This window comes from Hydra vulgaris, chromosome 15 (assembly GCF_038396675.1).
Source record: "Hydra vulgaris chromosome 15, alternate assembly HydraT2T_AEP".
NCBI classification, from domain to species: domain Eukaryota; kingdom Metazoa; phylum Cnidaria; class Hydrozoa; order Anthoathecata; family Hydridae; genus Hydra; species Hydra vulgaris.
In genome coordinates this window covers 18,621,401-18,641,295 of record NC_088934.1, presented here as the reverse complement: position 1 = coordinate 18,641,295, position 19,895 = coordinate 18,621,401, and the positions used below count along the sequence as shown (strand labels likewise).

Below are 19,895 nucleotides of genomic sequence, written 5' to 3'. Positions count from 1 at the left end.
TATAATCAGGAACCATATATCAACTCCAAACTACTCTTTTCGTCCAAACATGCATTAAAAGCAACAGCAAAAATTTTTTTTACCAGATTGTACATAGAGGATGCTAGCACTAGTTCATCAAATAATGAAATAGTTGAAGTAAGTCGTAATAATGAAAGCATGGTTTCTGACCCGTCAATACCTCAACCTGTTGCTCCAAATTTATTAGGCAAAAGTATTTTGACACTTGAACAAAAATTGGATGCGGCTATTTGTAATGTCAAACAAGTAGTATAAGCAGCTCTAGAAGACATTAGCAATTTAAAAAACCTCACAAAAGAAATCAAACTTCTTGAGGCAACTGGAAAGCGTAGCAAAACTTTAGAAAGAAGGTTAAAATTTGACGCGAAAATATGTCCAGGTACGAAACGAGCTCTGGACATATTTTCGCGTCACGGTAAGGAAGGAGGCGTGAACTTCCTGGTTAAATACACTTCCGTGGTGCTTTGTGACAAGACCGTTGGGTCTTCTTGGAGCACTTAAATAACAAAAATTAAAAAAAAAAAAATATACTCCACATAAATGACCATCAAGCCGACATCAATTAAATCAGAAAGAGCATTTCCTGCCGCGGGTCTGCTTATGGGAAAAATTCGTTCACGATTAAGTGGCAAATTAATTGATTGTTTATGTTTTTTAAAACAATATTTTTTTTAAATAGTAATATAGATTAGCGTGCTAAGATATGTTTGTGTCAGAAACCGCTTGTTATTATATTAAAAATTATGCCGGGAAAGCCCGGGATAAATAAGTTACACACCGGAAATCCCGGGATGCTAAATTTACGGGAAATGAGACACCCTTAGTGGAATTTTATTTTGGAATTAGTTTGCAATATCCATTTTCAAATAAAGTCAAAAAAATTTTATGACATTTTTTTATCTTGCTTTGCTCCACAGCATTGTCTTTCTATTTCTCTAAAACAAAAAAAAGGAATAGTGTCTCAAATCATAAAATAAATAGTGTTGCAAATAGTAAAATCGGAATAATGTCGAAAACATAAAAAAAAAGAATAGTTTCGCACATAGTGAAAACGGAATAGTGTTGCAAATAGTAAAAACGGAATAATGTCACAAATAGTAAAAACAGAACAGTGTCGCAAATAGTAAAAACAGAATAGTGTCGCAAATAATATAAAACGGAATTGTAGTCGGAGAGAATAGGCGAAAAATAGGGTCAAACTCAGACAAAAATAGAATAATGCTAAAATTTGACAGAGAAGCTGTACAGTCTTTGGGTGGGCGTAAAAAAAATATCCTTTTTAGGCAATTTTAGGGGCAAAAAAGTGTCCATTTTGACACCTTTAAAATCTTATAAACTTTATACGGTTGGATAGAAAATTTTATCTTGATCAACATTTATATAAGAACTATGACTTATAAGCTATTAATTGAAAAATTATTCACGCTTAAAAGTGTAAAAGTTCCATTCGACGTTTTTGCTGCAATAAACTTTTCGTCATGATGTAAAAATATTGTCAACATCTAGTTTGAAAAATTCCGTAACTAATACATGTAAATTCTTGTGGTGTATAGTTTTCGAACTATTTTTTATAAGTAGTTCTTCAAAAGGAGATTGATAGCCTTGATATACAATTCTAAGGACTCTTTCGAGGATTCTTTTAATACGATTGCTAAGTTTTCTGCTATGAAATAACCAAACTAATAGACAATAAGAAAAATGAGATGTAATAAAAGCGTTAAGTATAAGTTTTCTTTGATTCAGAGACAAAGAAGCGAGTCTTGAGAGCGCGTTAACTTTTTGACTTGTTGATTTACATAAATTTTTAACATGGTTATCAAAGGAAAGCTTATTATTAAACATTATACTAAGTAATTTTTCATTATCAGATGAGATTATTTATCTATCACAGATGTTAACTTTAAGAGAGCTTGTTTTACTAATGATAATATGATATTTATCTGGATTAACTTTCATACCATTGCACAGTGGGCCAGTAGGTGGACAAAATGGGAAAAATTTTAGTTGTCTAATCTTGAAAACCTATTTAATTTTAGTATCTACATATATTAGGAGAAATCTATTGATAATTTATTTATATTAAATCCCTTAGTTACCAGGACTCTAAGCATTTGAATATTGAGATAAAATAAAAAAATAAAAAAATTATAAATAAGTAATTAACGGTGACATCAACGTTGTGTTATATTTCAATTACATCTACGTTTTTGAAACAAAAAATTAGTACATGTTATTCTAGAGTATTTAGAGATAAGAAAAACCAATGTGTGAAATAAATTTGTCATAGCATGTTATCTCAGTTATACTTTGAAAATCACAGATTAAAAAAAAAAAATTCTTAAGAAACTTATTTTTTGCCGCACAATAACTAATAATTACCACAATTTGCCATGTGTTGTCTTATATTTATTTGAGCTATATGATGCTTCAATCGAGTTTTAATTGATTGCTCGTCCCCTTAAATCCCCGTTCAGATTTTATGTATGTTTTAACTTGGTTGCTATGGTACTAAATTTTGCATAGCAACAACTCATTTTTACATTAACGTTGTTTTAACAGTATTTTACTTCCGCTAAATACACAATATTGGGGGTATGTATTAAAATGAGATTCAGAATTCTTATGAGGTTAACTTTTTTTGGTTACTATGGATACCTTACTTTGCATAACATAGCAATAACATATTTTCGGTAGTTGTTAGTAATTTAATTACTAACACTGACAGTAATTTAATTACTTTTAATTTTAATTACTAACACTTGTAGTAACTTAATTACTAACAAGTATTAGTAGTCCAGGCAGCATATATATTATAACATTTTACTTTTAAATACAAAATACTTGTTACAATAATTATTTAGATATGGTTTTGTTAAACTTAGACATTCATAATTTTCTCCAAAAAAACAATCTTAGTATTTCAAAACAAAATATTACTGAAGATATATTAAAATTTATTCAGCCAAAATTTGCTGATTTTAAAGACGTTGATTTTAGACATGCTGTTTAACGATTTGTTTACTTGTATAAAAAAAAGTGGAAATCTGCAAACTATACTGTGAAAAATTTTGAAAAGAAGTTTGTGAACTGGCTTAATAAATATTTAATTGTCAGAAAAAAAGACAACCCAGCAAGCACACAACGTTGAAACAACGTTGAATTAACGTTGATCAACGTCGATCAACGTTATTTGAACGTTGTTTCAACGTTGTGTGCTTGCTGGGAATGAACCAACTGCAAGTAGACGTGGTCGAAAACCAGTTGCATTTGATAATAGTTCTAATAAAACTAAAAAACGGCGTGTATATTGTTTAATTGAATCTCATTCATCCAATGAATTATTTTTTGCTGCTAATAAAAAATTTAGAGATGAATCTGTTGTTATTGCTGCCAAGAATGTTTTAAATATATCAAATACAGATAAAGCAGCTAAATATTCAGCAGACGAAGCACTGGCTTTAATAATTGATGCAAGTCTGACAAAAGCTTCCTATCAATTGATTAGAAGCGGAGCCTTGGAGAAAGAATATAACATCTACCCCGCTTACAATGATGTCAGAGATGCAAAATTGAAATGTTATCCTGCAAACATAAAACTGGAGGACTATTCAGCTTCAGTTCCTTTAAAAGATTTAATGACTCATACTTTGCAAAGAATCTGTGCAGTTCAGGAACCTGTGCTAAGGCACTTGATATTGAACGACAAAGCAATAAAAACAATGACACTAACGTGTAAGGCTGGTTTTGATGGTGCTACTGGCCAAAGCATTTATAAACAAGTTTTATCAGAACCCGACATTAACAGAGATTTAAAGCGTGAAGAATCATTATTTATTACTTGTCTTGGCCCATTGGATTTGACTGGATTTAACAACAGCAACGAAAAGGTGCCTATTTGGAGAAATCAAAAGTCGTCCTCCACAGCCTATTGTAGACCCATAAGATTTGCATACAAAATGGAATCCAAGGAATCTGTGATTGAAGAAGATCAGTACATTAAAAGTGAGATAAAAAGCTTGGGTATGATTTTATTAGAGGTTTGCGGATCTTCTATTGAAGTGAATTGTATTATTGAACTTACAATGATTGATGGGAAGGTTCAAACAATATTATCTGAAAAAAATAACTCATACCCATGCTGTTCAGTGTGTGGTGTCTCTCCAAAAAATATGAATAGTCTTGATATCCTTAATATAGATTATACTAACTGAGAGTTCAAATATGGTCTTTCCAGTCTTCATGCATGGATTCGATTTTTTGAGATGTTATTGCACATTGCATATAAAAAAGAAACAAGAAAGTGGCAAGCAAGATCTAAAGAACACAAAGAAAAGGCATCTGTAGCTAAACAAAAGATTCAGACTGATTTTATGAACAAAATGGGACTTATTGTTGATTTCCCTAAAAGTGGTGGTTCTGGAACAAGTAATGATGGCAATACCTTAAGGCGTGCTTTTGCAGCATATGAACAAACAGCTGAAATTCTGGGTATTGACCAAAACCTTATATTCAGATTTTACATTATCTTGGTAACGCTCTCTTCAGGATATGAAATAGACTGCTTAAAGTTCAAGGATTATTGTTTTGACACTTTTAGACTATATGTGTCCCTTTATCCATGGTATTACATGGCTCAATCAGTTCACAAAGTATTGATACATGGACATGACATAATTAAAAGCCTTACATTACCCATCGGACTTATGTCAGAGGAAGCTCAAGAGGCTAGAAATAAAGACTTTAAATCTTATCGCGAAAATTTCAGCCGAAAAACATCCAGAAAAGCAACAAATACTGATCTTATCAATAGACTCCTAGTTTCCAGTGATCCTGTTATTTCATCATTGCGTAAATCAACATCACACCAAATAAATCATAAAGCATTTCCTTCAGATGTTTTACAATTACTTAAACAATCTTCAAACGATATTATTGTTTTATAATTTTTTGATGTAATTTAAAATTGATAACGTTTTCTTGCACTATTTTTTGCTTTTATTATTCCTAAAACATTATTTACCTAAATACTCAATTTTTATTCAATATAGGTGGGTCAAAAATCCGATAAGATATTCAAATATCAATTTACCACTTTGTAACTAAGGAAAGTATCCGGTAACTAAGCAATATAAGTATCCATAACAACTAAATTTAAAAAATTATCACTTTTGTAAGAAGTGTGATCTCATATTGGTACTCATGCCAAATTTAGTGAATATAGCAAATATAAAATATCTGCAGATAACAAAAGTAGGTTGTTGCTAAGCAAAATAAAGGTATCCATAGCAACGAAATAAAAAAATATTACCTTCATAAAAAGCGCAGACATCATATTAGTACTCATACTAATTTTAGTGAATATAGCTCTAATATTAAATTAGTTATGAATTTTGTCCAGCAAAAGTGCATTCTGGCCCACTGTGCATTGTTTCAAATCATGAAGAAAAATGATATGAAACGTTTTGCAGGTCACTCATAACAGAATTTAAGTCATTTTTTGCACTGAAAGGAGTGTTATCATCAGCATATCCTGCAATATCAATATTGGGTAATAATAGAAATAGATCACTTAAGAAGATATTAAATAGTAATGGACCTAAAATTGAGCCTTGTGGAACGCCAAACAAAATATTAGAGTAAGAGCTGTACCGATCATTTATTTTTACTTTTTGTTTTCTATTTCTAAGGTACAATTGAATGAGCTTTAATGCGTTTCTGCTGAGACCATATGCATTCAATTTAGCAATAAGCGAAGCATGCGAAATGCAACCAAAAGCTTTTAAAAGGTCTGTAAACAAAGCCCCAAAATGTCCTTTATTATGTAGGCATTTTCTCCATTTCTCAGTCACAGTTTAAAGATTAATAGCACAAAAAAGAATAATCTCAAAAAGGGACTACCCAGAATAATATTGAAGTAGAAAATAAACCCAAGTTGTGAAAATAGGAATATTATCAAAAATGCCAAAAGCAGAATATGCTATAGGTATAGGTCTTGCGTTTTCTTCAACATATTGATTCCCAATAATCATATCTGCAACAAATCTTGCGGATTGGTTCTGATAAACTTAACCAACGTCGGTCATTATCAACTTTGCAGACTTTGAAAAAATTATGTCAATTGTTATTGTTTCAGTTTCTTTTTTTGTACTCCAAATATTTCAAGGTATATACTGGTTTAAAAAGAAAGTTTCAGGATTATGAGTATTTGCGCGCATGCTTTTTAAAAATTTATATCTTTGCTATACTAAATATTTTACTATGGTATTTAAATTTTGTCTAATTGTAATATTTTTTTTTTGCAATTGCAATTGCAAATATTTTTTTGTATTACTTTTACATTATTTGTTATGTTGTATGAAATCTTTTTTTTTTAAAGTGGATTATCCTAGTTGAAGTCGGACTTTCAGGACCTACAACTTTTATCTTTTTTTTTTTTTTATATATAAATTCTACATAAAAACATTTTATATGCTGTAGTTTTACGACTTCTATTTTTTATTATTTTGTATTACGGTATATATTGAGGGGCTTGGCGATAATATACATATGTTTGCGGTATGATTAAATAAATACGGCAAAAAAAAAAAAAATAAATAAAAAAGTACATGTTAGTTTTAAAAAAACTAGAAGAAAAACTGCCTAAATAATATTGAGACTGGCAACTATGCTATTGTGTGATAAACTCAATGAAAAGTATATCTTGATGCTTTATTAATTATATACATACCTTCATTAACATCATCCGCTAAAGACGGGTTGTTATCTACATCTGAATCATTACAATCACTTTTCATTAGAAAGTGTTCCAAATCTGAACTGTTTATTTTCGCCAAGTTAATTGTGGGATAGGCAACTTTTCCACAATTCAAAATTTATTTTTCTGTTAAAGTAAATATGATTATTAGGTAGCAGCAGTGGCGGCATTAGTGGGTGGACTGGGTAGCAGCACTGTATACATGGGTTTTGGGGTTTGGTACTTTTTCCACAACAAACTATATACTCAAGGCATTGTTGACAGTGATTATACGGAAATTTTTTGAAATGTGGGTTAAACCATTTTTCCACTGAACCCCTCGAATAATGATACCTATTCAATACTACATGAAAAACATGTCGTTATTAAACGCTCTAAACAAATGATACAAACGATACAAATGTTTTATCATTTGAGGAAAATTTATTTTAAGTTTATGATAAAAACTTCCCAAAATGTTATTTTTATAAAACAAACCAAAGTCTAGAATAACCATCGGTAACAAAAGGTCTTAAAAAATATTCAAAAATTATTTAATACCTTAAAACAAAAAAAATGTCAAACTATTTGACAATCAAAGATATTACCTTAAATTAATTTGCGACACTATTCCGCATTTTTGTTTTCGACACTATTCCTTTAATTCATTTGCGACACTATTCCGTTTTTTTTGTTTTCGACAGTATTCCTTAAATTTATTTGCGACACAATTCCGTTTTTTTTGTTTTCGAGACTATTCATTAAACTCCTTTGCGACATTATCCCTTTTTCTATTTTCGACACTATTCATTAAATTCATTTGCGACATTATTCCTTATTCTGTTATTCGAAAATCAATCATGCGACAATTTGCGACACTATTCCTTTTTCACATTTTCGACAATCAAATTTGCGACAGAAATTTGCGACAATCAAAATTTTGCGACACTATTCCACCACACCACTAAAAAACAGCGAAACTTCATATTTTATCTTACAAGAAAAACTTTATGGGTGTTGTTTTGATAGCAATGAAAGAATTTAACTGTACATTGATACAGTATTCAAGTATAGGAAACTGTGTGGATTGCTACATCATAATAATTTTTAATATAGTTAATTTATTATTTAAACCGCCATTATTAATAACAAAATTTATGTAAATACGTGCTAAATATTATTATTATTTTCATTTTTTTTGTGGAAAATGTCTTATTTCATCACGACGGAATGCAATACAATATTTGGAATATAATTTTATTTCATTTATTTCATAGTAAATAAGCAACCGTTGTGTGAATGTGTAATATTTACCAATACAACATTTACTAATGCAATAATCTAGGTTATTCAATATTCAGTAATAAATATAATTATTGTACTGAAATATGATTTCATACAGAAAACGCAAGATTTTTTTTCTTTGGACATTTGAATAACACTTATGTCATCAACCCAAGTGGTTATAAACTTTCAAGATCTGTTAGATCAATAAAGTTAGTAATTAATTTCATTTAATTTTGCGTTTGTTCATGGTTTGTAAAACATGAGTGCTTGCTCGTGTACCTTAAAACGTGTGCAGTAAGTGCGAGTGAATTCAAGTTTAATACTGATAAATTTTAAGAAAGTTGCACGCAAATAAGGTAAGCCAATAAAAAAAAACAACTTGTTTTAACAAATTCTTTATATATATATATATATATATATATATATATATATATATATATATATATATATATATATATATATATATATATATATATATATATATATATATATATACATCTTACTAGTAAGATGCACATGCACTTTTTCTACATCGGATCCAAAAAGTAAATAAAAAATGTTGCTATTTTTCTCTTGGATGCTTGTAAAAATATTTTGCTATCACAAAAGTATTGACTATACTGTTTTAAGCTAAGAAAGTGGGGAAATGATCAAAATGTCACTTTTAATTATACCAGAAAAAATGGTCATGGTCATCACAAAAGTTATTGTTAGAAAAGCAAAAGAAAGCGGAGGAGTTTTTGGCTGCGCTTGTCGGCATGTTTATTTATTAACCATTATATCTCCTTCTCCTTTATTTTAACTCCTTGAATAGACTAGCTGGAGGCCCGAGGCTATTTTAAACTATTGGGCCTTTAACAATTTTGTTAATCAAACATTTTATTTACCAATTTTTTTCTGAATATCTTTATTTTACATTAGGGCCTCCGAAACTACGGGACCCGGAGTTATAACTCCGGGCCCATATAGCTATATTATACAACTTAATCAAACACTGGTATCATTATCAAAAAGACCATTATTTTCAACAAAAAATTTAAAAGTGAAATTTTTCTCCATTTAGTTTGGGGGAAGTTTGTGTACCAAGGGTCTCCGAACACTTAGGGGCACGACTTTATTTGAAAACTATAAAGTTCTAAGTGAAGTGAGTAGTAATAAAAATACTTATTTTTAATCCTATTTTCAGACAGCGTTGCTACGGCAAGTTGTAATTAGAAAACGTTTTTTGATGGTCTAAAGTAAGTTTTTGCTGCTGGTATCATAGATTGTTTTACAATCCTAGAGGAAATGCTTAAATACCTAAGTACTAAATGCAATATTCATTAAGTTTCCTCTCAATTAGGGATCGTTAATAGATTACATTTTTCATTAGGCTATCACTTCTTGAACCAAGGACAGTATAGTTTGCTTGTACCTAAGGCCATATGTGTATAAATAATTTGCTTGATAACGAGGTAGATTGTTGAACTTTGAAGAGTGCAGAACTTTTTTTTTCTCACGATTGTTTTGGGGCAAACATTTTACGCGTAAACTTATTTGTCAAATTTATTCATAACTTTTAGTCAATTTTGTTATTTATTTAAGTGTTGCAATTATGTAACACTAGATAAATTTGTTGAAAACAATCTATAGTCAGAGAAATAAGTATCCGAACAAAATATTTTTTATTGAAAAATAAGCTTTGTCAGGTTCTTTTTTTTTTAAAAAAAATTAGTTTATAATAAAAAAAATTTAAGATTATTATGAAAGAAAATTTAATAAAGAATTTAATTAAAAAAAAAAATTACAATAATTAACTTAATTTGCTAAAAACTTAATGGTTCGAAACAATAAATGCAGTTTTTCAACATTAAATAAGTATCCAACCAAAATTTGTTCCTTCCAGTAATTATTTTTTTTTTAATTTAAAAAAAGTTTAAAAAAAAAAAAATCCAATCCAAAAAATATCTGGAATATTTTTAAAGGTATAAAAATGATTTTAAATCTAAATTCTTTTGCTATTAACAATAAAAAATGTATAAAGAATCTATTATAACCAAACATGTTACTATTTTTGAAAAACAAACAAACACTGAAAAAGTTACTTATAGAGATCTACTAGTCGTCGAACTTCGCTTTGTAAAAAAACCGTATGAGATAATAATTACGGTTGAAAATATTAAAACAGCTATTTCATGCCTAAAATCAAATAAATGCAGCAAACATTTCGATATCTCTGCAGAACATTTAAAATATGCCCAATGCGACGCATTGACTCAATGAATCAAAATATTATTTTACTTTCCAATTAAAAATAGATGGAGCTCTACATCAATGTCAACGTCAACTATAATAACGTTAGTTACATTTATATAAAATTATTTACCAAATCAAACAACTACCTTAGTATCAGCATTTTTCTTATATTTACTAAGCTTTTAAAATACCTTAATTTACTCACCTGCCCGGAGACTAAAGAAACTTATATGCTTTAATTTGGTTTTAATAATAAGGCTATAATTTGGTTTTAAAGACTATAATTTGGTTTTAATAATAAGACATTGCATGCTAAATTTATTACAAACGAAACAATTAAACTTTATAACAACAACAATTAACCAACTTATTTACGTTCGCTGGACGTTAAAAAAAGCTTTCGACAGCTGCACCTGGGGTACTCTCTTTGACAAACTTTGATGAAAACCTATTGCTTCAAATTTCACACAATATCTTTTTTATACCAGTATAGGACTGCAACTGTCTTATATCTAGGTTCTAAATCAATTTTATTTGCTCACCTTAATTATATAACATATACACTGAAATGCTACTCAAATCTGTAATAAATCATGACAATGTTGGTACAACTATATACGGAAACTTTACTGGTGTTGCAGTTTGAGCAGATGGTATCATTCTTCTTAGTTCTACTCTATCTTGCCAGGAAAGACTTATTATAAAGTGAAATATGTACAACTATTTAAAAGGCATAAAACTTAAGGCTTTCAAAAAAGAACTTTTACTCTCCGGAAAAAAACAATGATCCAATAATTCGTAATAAACATAAATATCTGGAGTTTACCTAGGGTAAAAAAAATCATATGTTGTCACACTTAATAGAATAAATATTAAAACTAAAGTTTCTAATTTTCAAATAATAGAGCAAACTCTGATTCAATGTGCATACCGTTTTCCAGATACGGTATGCACACCCAACTTTAATTACACAGTTGTACAAATCATTTGCAGTTCAAAAGATAGCCTAAAGCCTAGAGCTTTGCTAAATTAAAGATTTAACCATGAAAAGACTTAGATTTTAACTAAAATAGAGCAAAACAAAATAAATCTATATATCCGCCTTTAAACAATAAAGTAGTTATTGAAATCATTAATTTTCAGCTTAATTATTGTTCAGTTAAAAATACTTTTTTAGATTGTATAAAATAATTTTCAACATTCATAGGTTAAATATGAAAAACTTAGAGATACAGAAAATGCAAGTCCTGAAGGTTCTTATCAAAATTTGGTACAGGCAGTTAAATGTTGAAATGCAAAGCAACAGCGAACAATTTTCAAAAACTTGAAAAAATTTTTTTTATTTTTTTTACTTTTATTCTTGCCTGATTTTAAACTTTTTGTTTGTATTTTTACCTTGTAAATATATTTACAGAGGTTGGTTAAAATAATAATAATAATAATAATAATAATAATAATAATAATAATAATAATAATAATAACAATATTAACAATAATAACAATAATAACAATAATAACAATAATAACAATAATAACAATAATAACAATAATAATAGTAATAGCAATATATATGAAACGCCGTGCCAACATTTTTTTTTTTTTTTTTTTTTTTTTTTTATTTTATCTTTACAATATTGTGATTCTATCTATATAACTGATACAAATTTACAATTTTTATAAAATATATGATGGTAGGAGAAAAAATAAAATCTCACAACTTTATAGAATACAAAGAATATAACTGCAGGGTATCATTATTATTAAAAGAACGCGGGAAACTTGCAGAAGACCAGATGGTCTTGTCATCAAGAAACCGCTTGTACTAGTAATATTTTTTGTTTTTTTGTTTTTACATGTTTCTAGTTTCACAAAATATAATGGTAGTTCATTTTATATTGGATTCACATATAATAAAATGTAAGATAAAAAATAATTGATAAATGCTAGATTTTGCACACATAAATATATGATTAGGCATAAATAAAATTATTTTTGATTTATATATTTTTTATATTAATATTTGTTATTGAAGTTTTTTGGGATTTTCGCTTCAACGTTAATTTTGGCTCTAGTTTCAGTATTAGTTTAGTGTAAGTTCATATAATTGTTTATATTTAAAACGAATTTTTTTAGTAAGATTTTCAAACAATTTTGGTTATCTAATTTTGTAATTATGGCATTTCTGGATATCAGTTTATTATAGAGATAGGGACCGCGATATGAAATTGTGAAACGCGATAGTTTTGTTTTTCTAAACGGTATATTAAAGTTTCCTACTTCTCGAGTGTCATATCTATTTCTATTGCTTTTAAAGAAATCATTTGAGATTAAAGAAATCATTTGAGATTAAAGAAATCATTTGAGATTAAAGAAATCATTTGAGATTAAAGAAATCATTTGAGATTAAAGAAATCATTTGAGATTAAAGAAATCATTTGAGATTAAAGTCATTTGAGAATCATTTGAGATTAAAGAATCATTTGAGATTAAAGTCATTTGAGAATCATTTGAGATTAAAGAAATCATTTTAAAGAGATCATTTGAGATTTGACATTAACTTGACAATAGTCCAATATTTGCAAAATACGTTTTAGCTATGTTTAAATGATAGTTGGACTCGACATCGTCCCGATTTCAAGTTGGCGCTTTGCCGACGTCAGTTTTCCAATGTTGTCTTTAATGTTTGCTCGACGTAGTTGTGCTATCTGGGAAGTAGATCGACGATGCATCAACCTCGGTGCGGTCCAACAACGTTGCGCCAACGTTATGGTGCTATCTGGGTTTCTTCAATATGCTAATTTACTTTTTCGCTTAAACAGACAACAGGGTTGAAACAAAAAATTCTCAATTTAGCTGATATTATTAATACTAATATGCCAATTACCTATGGTTATTAACATATTACAACTAATAAGCTGAAATCTTTTTGTTTTAATAGTACAAATATAACATTTGTTCACATCAAATTTTTTTTTTTTCAGTTAAGAAGGATGATCAAAATCATCATTTTTTGGATTGTTCTTGTGAAGTACAATGAAGCATTTGTTGATATTGCAGATGATCTTGATTTTGTTGGAGCTAGTGGGACTTTTATTCCACTTAGTAAAAATTTTGAAACTTATGATGAGTCATCAGTGCGTCAATATAATCCACCTTATCAATATATTCAATTAGGTAAGAATTTTTTAAATGTTAACTTTTTTCAAATATTTGACAAATAAGTAAAATAATAATTAAAACAAAGTATGAAGAGTTTTCAATAAATTTGATAAAATAATGTTGTCTATAGTTAAACTGAGTTAATTTCATTTAAAGTTTACTTTGTTTAGGTTTATTAGATATTCACTTACATTAGATTCCTAATTCAGAATTAAGAAAAAAAACGCCAATATTTAGGATTCTGATGTCGATTGCTTAGGGTTAGCACAAATTGTAGAAGTTCTACGCAAAGTTCGTAAACTTGCTGATTTCATAAATAGTTTAAAATTTTTCGGAATACATGCTTTAAGCATTACTATTGCTAAGTTCGCGAAATACTCAAAAGCAGGTCAAATAAAAAATATTTAAACAAGACGATAACTACAGTTTACGTGTTAAGATTTCGAATTAATAAAATATTCTCAAAATAAATAAATAAACTTTCTTTAGGAATATATACTTAATATACTTAAAGATAACAAATAATTAAGAATTAAGAATTAAAAACATAAACAAATTTAAAGAAAAAAAGAAAAAAGGTCCTGTTATAAAAACTTAGATGCGTTATACAGTTTTAAGATACCTTTAACAAAAGTGTTAAACAACTATTTACAAATTGTTAAATTATAAATTTTATTAATGCAGTGTTTAATATAAAGTTAAAAAAGAAACAAAAAATTAAAAGAATATAGATATATCATCTAATAAAAAAAAGACTTTTTTAAGTTTTTATTTCAAATAGTGATAGGTAATCTCCTGAGAAAAGTCAAAACTCTTTAAAACTATTTTATTCCAAAGTAATGCTCCTCGAAATGAAATACAGTATTTTCCAGAACAAGATTGATAAGCTGATTGACGAATGTCGTTATCATTTTGTAAAATGTATTTAGTTTTTTCTTTTTTGTTATACAAATTATGAAAAGGTACAGGAGAAATGTTGTTTTTACATTTAATTATAAAGCATATAACTTTAAAAATATTAGGCTCATATATATTTAAAACTTTCATCTCAATTAATAGAGGCTTGGCATGAGTAAATTGATCTTTAAAATTAATAATTAATTTTACAATAAACAGCCAAAAAATTAATTTTGTATTCTAAATACTATTAGATGTTTTTATGGCGGAATTTCAAATTTTGCTAGCAACCCTCCCCGCTTCTCCTTCTCCCTCCCCCTCGCCTCCATTTAATCTCTAATCACCTCTTTGACTTCCATAGTTTTAGCTGTTTTTGCTTCAATTCCTAATATGGAAAGAGTATGCAAATTTTCTTTGCCTTTAGAACTGCGTAAATAATATTTATTATCTTCAATTTTGAAAACGATCTTTCTATCCTTGCCAAAGTGACAGGACCTGTCACCTGGTAGCTACCTGGTAGCGTTATGAACAACTTTAACCGCATGGTTTTTTTCTGAACAGATGTGTTTTTGCAGAGTAATAAAAAAAATCCTAATATTTTTAAGTTTTAGTATTTATCTTTAAAATCGGAAATACTATTCAAATTTTCAAAATTCAACTTTTAAATTAGTTTAAAGATTTAAAAAAATAGTTTTACTGTTATTTCTTTTTTTTTTATCGCAATTTTTTATTAACAAAATGGATAAATTTTAAGATATGTTAAATTATAAGTTCTGTTTCAGATGTTAATGTCAGCAAAAGTTTAGCCGCTAAAAATGAACTCAAATAAGCTTTAAATCATACTTGACATCAAATAATGCAGTTATGCCTATTTATATACTTACGAAGGAAGAATTATTAAATACAGTATCTTTGTTAAAACCTAATAAAAGTTCAGGTTTAGATGATGTCAGCAGTAATGTCATTATTTAATCACTAAAATATATAGCAATACCACTTTTACATGTTTTTAATTTATCTTTAAAACATGGAGTTTTTCCTGAAAAACTCTGTGTTTTAAAGTAAAGGACAAAGTGCAAAGGTTACAACATTTTTTAAAATAGATGATCCTTCTGATGCTTCCAACTACAGACCGATAAGTTTATAATTATTTTTCCAAGATTTTGGAGCGTGTAACCTACAATAGACTTTATTCTTTCTTAAATGAAATTAATATTATTTACAATAAACAATTTGGTTTTAAATCTGTTCATTTGACCGATCACGCAATAGTTAATCTTGAACATAAAATATTTAATTTTTGATGAAAAAAAAACTTACTTTAGGTATCATTATTGACCTAGGAAAAGCGTTTGATACCATAGATAATAATATTCTCCTATATAAACCTAAAAATTATGGTATTATAAATTCTAACTTAGATTGGTTTAAGAGTTATTTAAAGAATAGGAAACAATGCATTTTATATGATTTAATGACATTTAACCGCGGAGTCCCCCAAGAATCAATTCTAGGACCGCTTTTATTTCTCATTTATATAAATGAATTAAATAAAGTTTCCAATATCTTAAATTCAATTTTATTTGCCGAGATACTAACGTATTTTATTCTAATAAAGATATTAATACTTTATTTGCAACAATGAACAAAGAGCTTGCAAAACTAAACGAATAGTTTATATTGAATAAATTGTCCATAAATATTAAAATATATATATATATATATATATATATATATATATATATATATATATATATATATATATATATATATATATATATACTTTCCTCCATCGCACAGTAGGGCAGAGAAGCTTCAAAATTGGACATTTGACAAAAATAAAAATGGCGTTATGAAACATTTTTTGGTAGTAATGTATAAAAGAGTCTCTGGTCCATCTTACCCACGTGTTTTTTTTTTAGGATAGGACTGACCTTTAACCCAGTAGAACCCATAATCTAGGTCAACTCTTTTGTTTATAAAATTTATAGTGTTTTATAGTGTTAAAACTGAAGCTTATTAGAAATTCCTAATTTTTATCAGGGATTAGTCAATTTTAGGTTTGCCGCTAAGGTAATAAAAAAGTAATTTTAAAGTGGTTAAAATATTCATTAAAAGGTCTTTAAAAAAAGTGCATTTAAAATATATTTTTACTAAAATAATTTTTTTTAAATGCGCTTTTTATTTATCTCTCATACCCTCACTTAGGTACAGTTTCAATTTTTTAAATATAAATTTGGTGGTGATAACAGACTGTGACACTTTTTTCCCAATTCTTTTATTAACTCGTCGTCTTTGTCTGTTTGTCAGTGAGCATCAAATCTTGCAATTAATTTTTGAATCACTTCCTGAAATCAGATTTTCTTTAAATTTTGCATACATACTCTTGTTAGGCACATTACGATTTTACTATTATTATTATCTCTGGCTACAATTAATACCAAAGTATGCGGATAATAAAGACGTTTTCAGAATGAGTTCGTTTTTGGATAACTGGTTCCAAAGTTATGGCAATTTATGTTGGGCTCAATAACGCCTATTTTGCGTCAAGATTTGTTGAGTTTTTCCTTAAGGATTTATGCCACCAACTATTGATATTAAATTTATTTTTCAAATGCCGTCAATGAGAAAGAGTTTCATTTAAGTACTAATGCTAAATTAACTTTATTGCTTTTTTTTAAAAAAAATAATCAAAGCATTCAATTCTGCAAAATATTATTCTCATATTAGGGGTCCTTAGGTAAGGATCCCACTGCTCGTTTGCCCCATTTGGGGCAATTAGGTCTAAAGTTATAAAAACTTTATTAAAACCGTAAAAATTAACTTTAGTTAAAGAAAAAGAGCTTTTTCAAATTGTCAGAGTGAACAAATTCATTTACTTTTATAAATATCAAGAAAATATGTAAAAATCTCAGGGCTTGTTTCTCCCACTCAGGGCAATTGGGCCAAGAACAATCAGAGCTCTGCAAAAACAATAAAAATTAATTTTAGTTAAAAAAAGAGAGCTTTTTAAAACTGTCAGAATGAACAAACTCATTTTTATTTATAAATATCAGAAAAATATGTAAAAATAGAGAGGGCCAGTTACCCAATTTTGGGGCATATTGGGCCAAGAGTACAAAAAGCTCTGTTAAAACTGTAAAAATTGACTTTAGTTAAAGAAAAAGAGATTTTTCAAATTGTCACCGTGAGCAAATTAATTTACATTTATTAATATCAAAAAATATGTAAAAACTTCAGGTATTCCTTTTCCCAAATTGGGCAATTGGAACAGGAACAATTAAAGCTCTGTAAATATAGTAAAAATTAACTTTAGTTAAAAAACAAGTGCTTTTTCATATAGTCAGAGTAAACAAGTTTATGCACGTTTATAAAAATCCAAAATATATGTAATAATCCTAGAGCTTGCTTGTCCCATTTGAGGCAATTGGGTCAAAGACAATGAAATTTATGTAAAAACCAAAAATATAAACTTTAGTTAAAGAAAGAGTGCTTTTTTCCATGCTTTATATAAGGTTACTTTCTATATATATATGTTTGTGCGCCACAAAATTTGAAATCAATTTTTGAAAGCTTTTTTCTCAACCAATTTTGCTCAAATTTTGCACACTTAATCATTTTCGATGACAATACAAGGAAATGGAAAAATTTGACCAAAAAAAGTTAATTAAGTTAACAAAAATTTAATTTGTATTTCCCCATACATTTTATTTATTTGATATGAATTGCGTATTACGTCACAAAAATCATTGATTTGCAAATTATTTGCAGTTTTGAAGACATTAAAGCGCAGCGATTCAAAACCTATTGTTTTTTCCATGCTTTAAAAGAATTTCTAGGCCCAATAGAATTCTGCTTGCATAAAGCATGGATTTGAAAAAAGACTCTTTTTTTGATTTACTAGTTATATTGTAAAAGTAAACAAATTTATATGCATTTATAAAAATCCATATTTTCCGGAAAGAAATGACTTTTTAAACCATCGAAATGCAATGCCTTGCTTTGTCCAACCACTGTCTGAAACACTCCATGTACTTTCTTCTGAGGCATTTTCAATTTGAAAACTCGAGAGAGACTTATCAGTTTTTCCTTTAAATATGAAATGTGGTGGAAGAGAGTTACCCATTGCATTGACACAAGCTACTATTCTGATCATTTCCCGGTTACCTGATTGACAACAATGTAGATACTTAACTCCTTTTTTAGCAACTATTTTTCCAGGACGATATCCAACTGCATCCCAGTCTCAGATAGACTGCATCCCAGTCTCATCCATATTCCAAATGTTTTGCGGTTTCTGAAGTAGCTTGCTTTCGTTAACACATTTTTAATAATGGAAAAATATTTCCACACTTTACAAACATTCATACACTGATGTCTAATAGCTGCTGTATTTTCTGGCTAACATAAGCTTAAATCTTTGTGTTTTTTGCAGATTCCACGTCACCGTTTTTCTGTAGGAGTTCAATTCTTGAATGATTTTTTATGTTTTAAAGCAAAATATTTAACATATTTTAGAAATTGCAACCGACCAAATCCGATTCTTAAAGCTGCACGATTATATGTAAATTAAATTAATTTCTTTTCTTCTTCTTCGTCTAAAGTAGTTGGATGATAGATTTGGCTCCCATTTCCGTTACTCCAGAAAGTCAAACTTAAAACAAACATCTTGGAATGTCAAAAGCTTTATCTGCTGCTTGCTGTGAAACTTCATTTTTAACGGTTTCAATTGCTGATACCATCGATTCATCATTCCATAAACATTGTTTTCCGCGTTTGCGTTTAAATAAGGTTAAGGTCAAGCCATTAGGACTGAGGTTGAAAAACTATTCTAATCTTATCAAAACATGTTATTAACTTAAAGTCAAATATGCTGTTAAGCAGCATAATGTAGCAACAAGTATCGCAATAGGTGCCAACATACTGAATCCCCTACTTTTGAGAGGCCATAACTATTCAAAACATTTGAAAAACTTCTTAAACTACCAAAAACAATACAAACTGCAGATAAATTATAATTTAATGACTTCACAAGGGCTCTGTGCTGCAGCACTACTATAGCTGTTATAATTGATAAAAAGTGCATAAAAATTTGACTTCTATTAAATGCGTCTGACCAGGATGTGCAATCAGTGTACACCAAAGGTTTTGTACACCACACGTGATGTAATTCGCCTCAGTCTTATATTCTGTAAAAGCAGCGTATGCTATAGACAATGTATGCCATAAACACGCTGCGAATTTCTGAATAATTTATTTTCCCCAGGGCTTGCCGTACGCGGCGTAATTCAGTACGTTTAAGCTTTCACTGGTTTAAAGATACGTAACTGTTGGCTAAATAAATTTAAATTAATAAACTTGTAGAAGTTAACAACGGTTTGTTAGCAAAGGTTTATATGCTGATAAAAAATTTAAAAAATCCCGGAATCCCGGAGTCCAAAAAATTATAAGGACAGGCGCGACTCCAGACTGCGGGAAAAAACATATTCGACTTGGCATCGCTGTTACCAACAATCTCTAGTTTAATCTATAAATGATCTATGATATGACCTACAAAATGTAG

General features: G+C 28.6%; 1 protein-coding gene across 3 annotated transcripts in view; it reads left to right on the top strand.

The window, feature by feature from the left end:
- The first annotated feature begins 8,328 nt into the window (after positions 1-8,328).
- The window catches only part of LOC136092279 (uncharacterized), a 212,840-nt gene continuing 201,273 nt past the window's right edge, over positions 8,329-19,895 (top strand). For 2 of the 3 annotated variants that reach the window (XM_065820140.1, XM_065820142.1), the window contains exons 1-2: positions 8,338-8,397; positions 13,258-13,450. In XM_065820140.1, coding sequence (XP_065676212.1) covers positions 13,267-13,450 — 184 coding nt within the window. In that variant the 5' untranslated portion in view covers positions 8,338-8,397; positions 13,258-13,266. Of the gene's footprint in view, positions 8,398-12,001; positions 12,102-13,257; positions 13,451-19,895 lie in introns of all 3 variants that reach the window. The other variant, XM_065820141.1, reaches the window with a different exon arrangement.